Genomic DNA, 4219 nt, shown 5'->3' on the forward strand with positions numbered 1-4219 from the left:
GTTGCGTCCAATTTAGCTGTAGTTAAGATATATGTCAATGGATTGTTATCAGTGTGAACCTCAAACTTCACTCCATAGAGATAATCATGCAACTTGTTGACAACAGCCCATTTTAATGCCAGAAACTCGAGCTTATGTGTGGGATAATTCTTTTCTGTTGGAGAGAGGCTTCTGCTGACAAACGCAACTGGGCGCAAACCTTCTCCCTGATCCTGATAGAGGACACCTCCCAATCCTTCCCTGCTCGCATCGACATGCAGCACATATGACAGTTTTGGGTTGGTGATTGCCAGCACAGGCGCCTCTGTAAGACTTCTCTTTAAAGCCTCAAAAGCTTTCTCACAGTCTTTATCCCACCTAGTTCCAAAACTCTCAGAAGGATGGTACCAATCTTTTGTTGCTGTGGCTGCTTGTGCTTTACTCTGCTCTTTGATATCTTTATTTTTCTTTGCCCCTTTCCCTGTCTTTCTAGATACAATGCAGCCCTGAAGCAGATGATTGAGTGGATAACAGACTCGGGAGAAATCCTTTACAAAACGTCTGTAATATCCACAGAAGCCAAGGAAGGAACGAAGAGCAGTAATGTTTTCTGGGCGGGGCCATGATTTCACTGCTTCAATCTTTGCCGGGTCCGTAGCAATGCCATCTCTAGACACAATGTGTCCAAGGTAGGTAACAGAGGGGCAGCAGAACTGACATTTATCCAACGATATCTTTAATCCTTCCTCCTTCAATCGGTCAAGGACTTTAAGAAGGCGCTGCTCGTGTTCCTCTAGCGTTCTTCCGAAGATGATCACGTCATCCAGATACACAAGCACTTCCAGTAGGTTCATATCACCAACAGTCCTTTCCATAATTCACTGAAATGTGGCCGGAGCCCCACAAATCCCCTGCGGCATCCGCTCAAACTGATAGAACCCTGCTGGGCAAGTGAAAGCTGTTTTTTCTTTATCAGCAGGAGCTAACGGGATCTGATAATAGCCGCTTCTGAGGTCAAGCACACTGAACCACTGGCTACCACCCAGGCAGGACAAAGCATCTTCCACACGAGGGACTGTATACTGGTCCGTAATCGTTCTCCTGTTTAACGTTCTATAGTCCACACACATTCGTATAGTGCCATTTTTCTTGCGAACCACAACTATTGGGGAAGCATATGGGCTTCTGGATTCTGAAATGATTCCGGCCTCTTTGAGATCATTCAGATGCTTCCTCACGTCCTCCAAATCACCCGGTGGTAAACGTCTAGAACGTTCTCTGAAAGGTCGATCATCTGTCACTCGAATGGTGTGTTGTGTGCTCTTTGCACAACCCACATCAAACTCACTGCAGGAGAAAACCTCTTTTCTCTCCATCATCTTTTGACAAAGTCGCTCCTTCCACTCAGGAGGCACAGGAGAGTCACCAAAGTTGAAAGAAGACGGGGACAATTGAGGTGTGAGCAGCTTAGGGCCCTCCTTTTCACTGACTGTATTTATTACATCTACAGGGAATAGATGAGCAATTGGAATTCCACGTTTTAATGTCACATTATGACTGGACACATTTCTTACAGTGACTGTGATGCGACGACAGTGAACAGCAGTGGACTTTTCAACCACCGGCATGACCAGTAGCTCTTCAGGAAAACAATCTACCTCTGGATGGTCTATAAGGACAGCTTGGCAAGAGAGACCACCAGGAAACTTTGGAATACCAACAACCGTAGCAACGCCGCCAGGTGGCAGAGTGAAAGGCTTGTCTCGTGTAAACCAGACTGTTCCTCTTTTTGTTTCAGCTGTGTCGTCAGAAGTTTCCTGAAACTTTTCATAAGCAACCTTTATTACTGGATGAACAGACAGGGTGCTGAGAAAATTGTCTCCTCCATGTGTTTTGCATGAATGGAACAGTCTTCGAACTATTGAGGTGTTTGTGCCGACCACAAGGGAAACATCCCCTGTCATGACCGGATCTGGACACACAAGCACAAGTGTTTCTACAGTCTCAGCTACTCCAACTACATCTCCAGTAAACTCAAGCTTCAAGCACATATAACCATTATATGGATACTCCTTTGCGCTGAGGCCCCAGATCTCAAGGCACTCAATAGGGGTCAAAGGCAGGTGCTTCAGATATTTGTCATAAAAGGAGCGATACAGTAAGGTAACTTGAGACCCGCTATCAAGTAAAGCTTTGGCGTAAATGCCCTCAATTTGTACTGAGACAATAGAGCTAGGTCCTACTAAACCTTCTGGCAAGTTAGCCTTCTTTTCTGGTAGCGTGTCACATCTTGTGGAACGTATTCTATCCGGAGCATCAGGCCGTTCCTCTACCGAGCCCCTGGAAAGTTTCCCGTCGGCGGTTTCATTTTCAAAAGGCGCTTGTTCACTTTTCTGAGATTTTCTGGATTTTGACACTCCCGCTGGAAATGACCATCTTCACCACATTTGTAGCAAAAGACATCAACACGATACTGAGGTTTGGGAACCCTCTCCTTCACACGTGCATATGAGTTTCCAGTAGCTTTCTGGCTTGGGTTCTGGTCTACGTGCTCTGCCACACTGGCTGATGCAGTCACAGAGGCAGAAAGGAGACGTGCAACATCAGTCTTGAGACCTTGAAATTCTTTTCTTAGATTCTCTATTGCAAGATCTTTCTCTGCTACGTCAGGGACTGGCGCAGGCTCTGGCAGTACATGTACAACTGAGGCTGTAGCACACTCGGCTCGTCTACCAGTAGCTAAAGACGTGACCTTCTTTGCATTCGGTCTTTCTAGAATCATCTCCTCTTCTTCTCTTACATCCCGAAGCAACTCAGTAAAGCTGGGAGGAGGCTTGAGTTTGTAAGTCAGTCTTATGCGAAGGGCTACGAGGTCATGAGGCAGAGAGCCTCTAGCAACTTGATCAATGCGTGTTCGGTTCATGTCAATCACTTCAATTCCACCTTTACGATGGACTGCATGCAATAGCTTGTCTAATCTGAGTAAGTAAGCTGATAATTTCTCACTTTCTTGCTGGAAAGTATTACGAAACCTCACCATGAGATCAGCTGCACTGTCTGTGGTTCCAAAAGCTGCTTCGAGGACTTTAAGGTAGTCATTGGCAGTGGCCTGGGGATTAGTGACTCTCAAACCTCTGACAATATCTGCTGCTGGCCCTTTAAGACACTCAGCTACTCTCTGTCTTTTGACAACATCAGAACACTGCCATTCGTCCAACATGTGAGTGGTCTGTTCCGCCCAAGCGTCATACTCCTCTTCTCCATGTGGAGTGGGTTTCATACCTGAGAACATGCGTAGCTTGCGATAAGCTGGTCCATCGCCAGACGTGGCTTGACACTTTTCAACTAGTGAGGAGATGGCATTCACCAGAGTTGCATTCAGGTCTGGATTGGTGGGTGTAGCAGTGGGTAAAGAGCTGGGTGGGGCAGAAGCAGAGGTAAATAAGCCAGTGACATCAGCTAGTGTCTTCCCTTCATTTGCTAAGAATAACAGCAACTTGGACTGGAAGTCTCCTTTATCAGTTACAGGAACAATCTGGGTTTCAGTAACATTCACTATCCAAGGTCCAAACTCATCTCCAGCTAGTAACTGTTCAGGTATGTCAGTCTTAGTCATGTCATTAACAGTTTCAACTAAAACTGACTGGCTTTTATTGGAGTGTTCTACACATCGTCCTCTTATTTTACAGGGACCGAAAACTTCAGCCTCATCCAGTACCCTATACATAGTCTCATCAGTAACATCAAGAGAAACTTTACTAAGCACAAATGCTTTCCTTGCATCAACACATTTGTCTTTACACCATTTGAAAATCTGTTCTGGATCCATGTTAATAGCTTCGGATAAACAGAATAAAATAAAAATAATAATAAAAAAAATCTCTGGAACACAAGTGGCTATAGGGCTTTTAAGCTACCTCGTTTAGCACTGACTTCCTATTTTAATTTTATTTATTTTTTTTATAACATGCTCACAAAACAAAACAACAGTAAACAAAATCCCGGACGAGCCCCCACGTGTAACCCTTCTCACAATTCCATTTTTTTTTAGGATTTATCATGTGCATGGGGAAACGAATTGGTGAGAGGTTACTAGAATTTAAAATCAGGATTTACATATAACAACTGAAACTTCGGGCATGAAACGCTTACTAAAGTGTAGAGAGGCCTGGTTAGCTGAAATAAAGCTATACTGTGTTCGTTTGTTTTCACTGTGAGCATAAACTCCCATACACATATA

At 44.6% G+C, this 4219-nt stretch overlaps 1 protein-coding gene across 1 annotated transcript; it reads right to left on the reverse strand.

Moving 5' to 3' along the window:
• Positions 1 to 2308: 2308 nt before the first annotated feature.
• On the reverse strand, positions 2309 to 3595 carry LOC307157042 (paraneoplastic antigen Ma1 homolog; the record flags this gene model as incomplete). Its single annotated transcript, XM_079868787.1, has 1 exon — positions 2309 to 3595. The coding sequence occupies one exon, from the start codon at positions 3593 to 3595 to the stop codon at positions 2309 to 2311; it is 1287 nt and encodes a 428-aa protein (XP_079724913.1).
• Between the last annotated feature and the right edge of the window lie 624 nt (positions 3596 to 4219).

This window comes from Squalius cephalus (assembly GCF_949319135.1).
Source record: "Squalius cephalus genome assembly, chromosome: 4".
In the NCBI taxonomy this organism is placed as follows: domain Eukaryota; kingdom Metazoa; phylum Chordata; class Actinopteri; order Cypriniformes; family Leuciscidae; genus Squalius; species Squalius cephalus.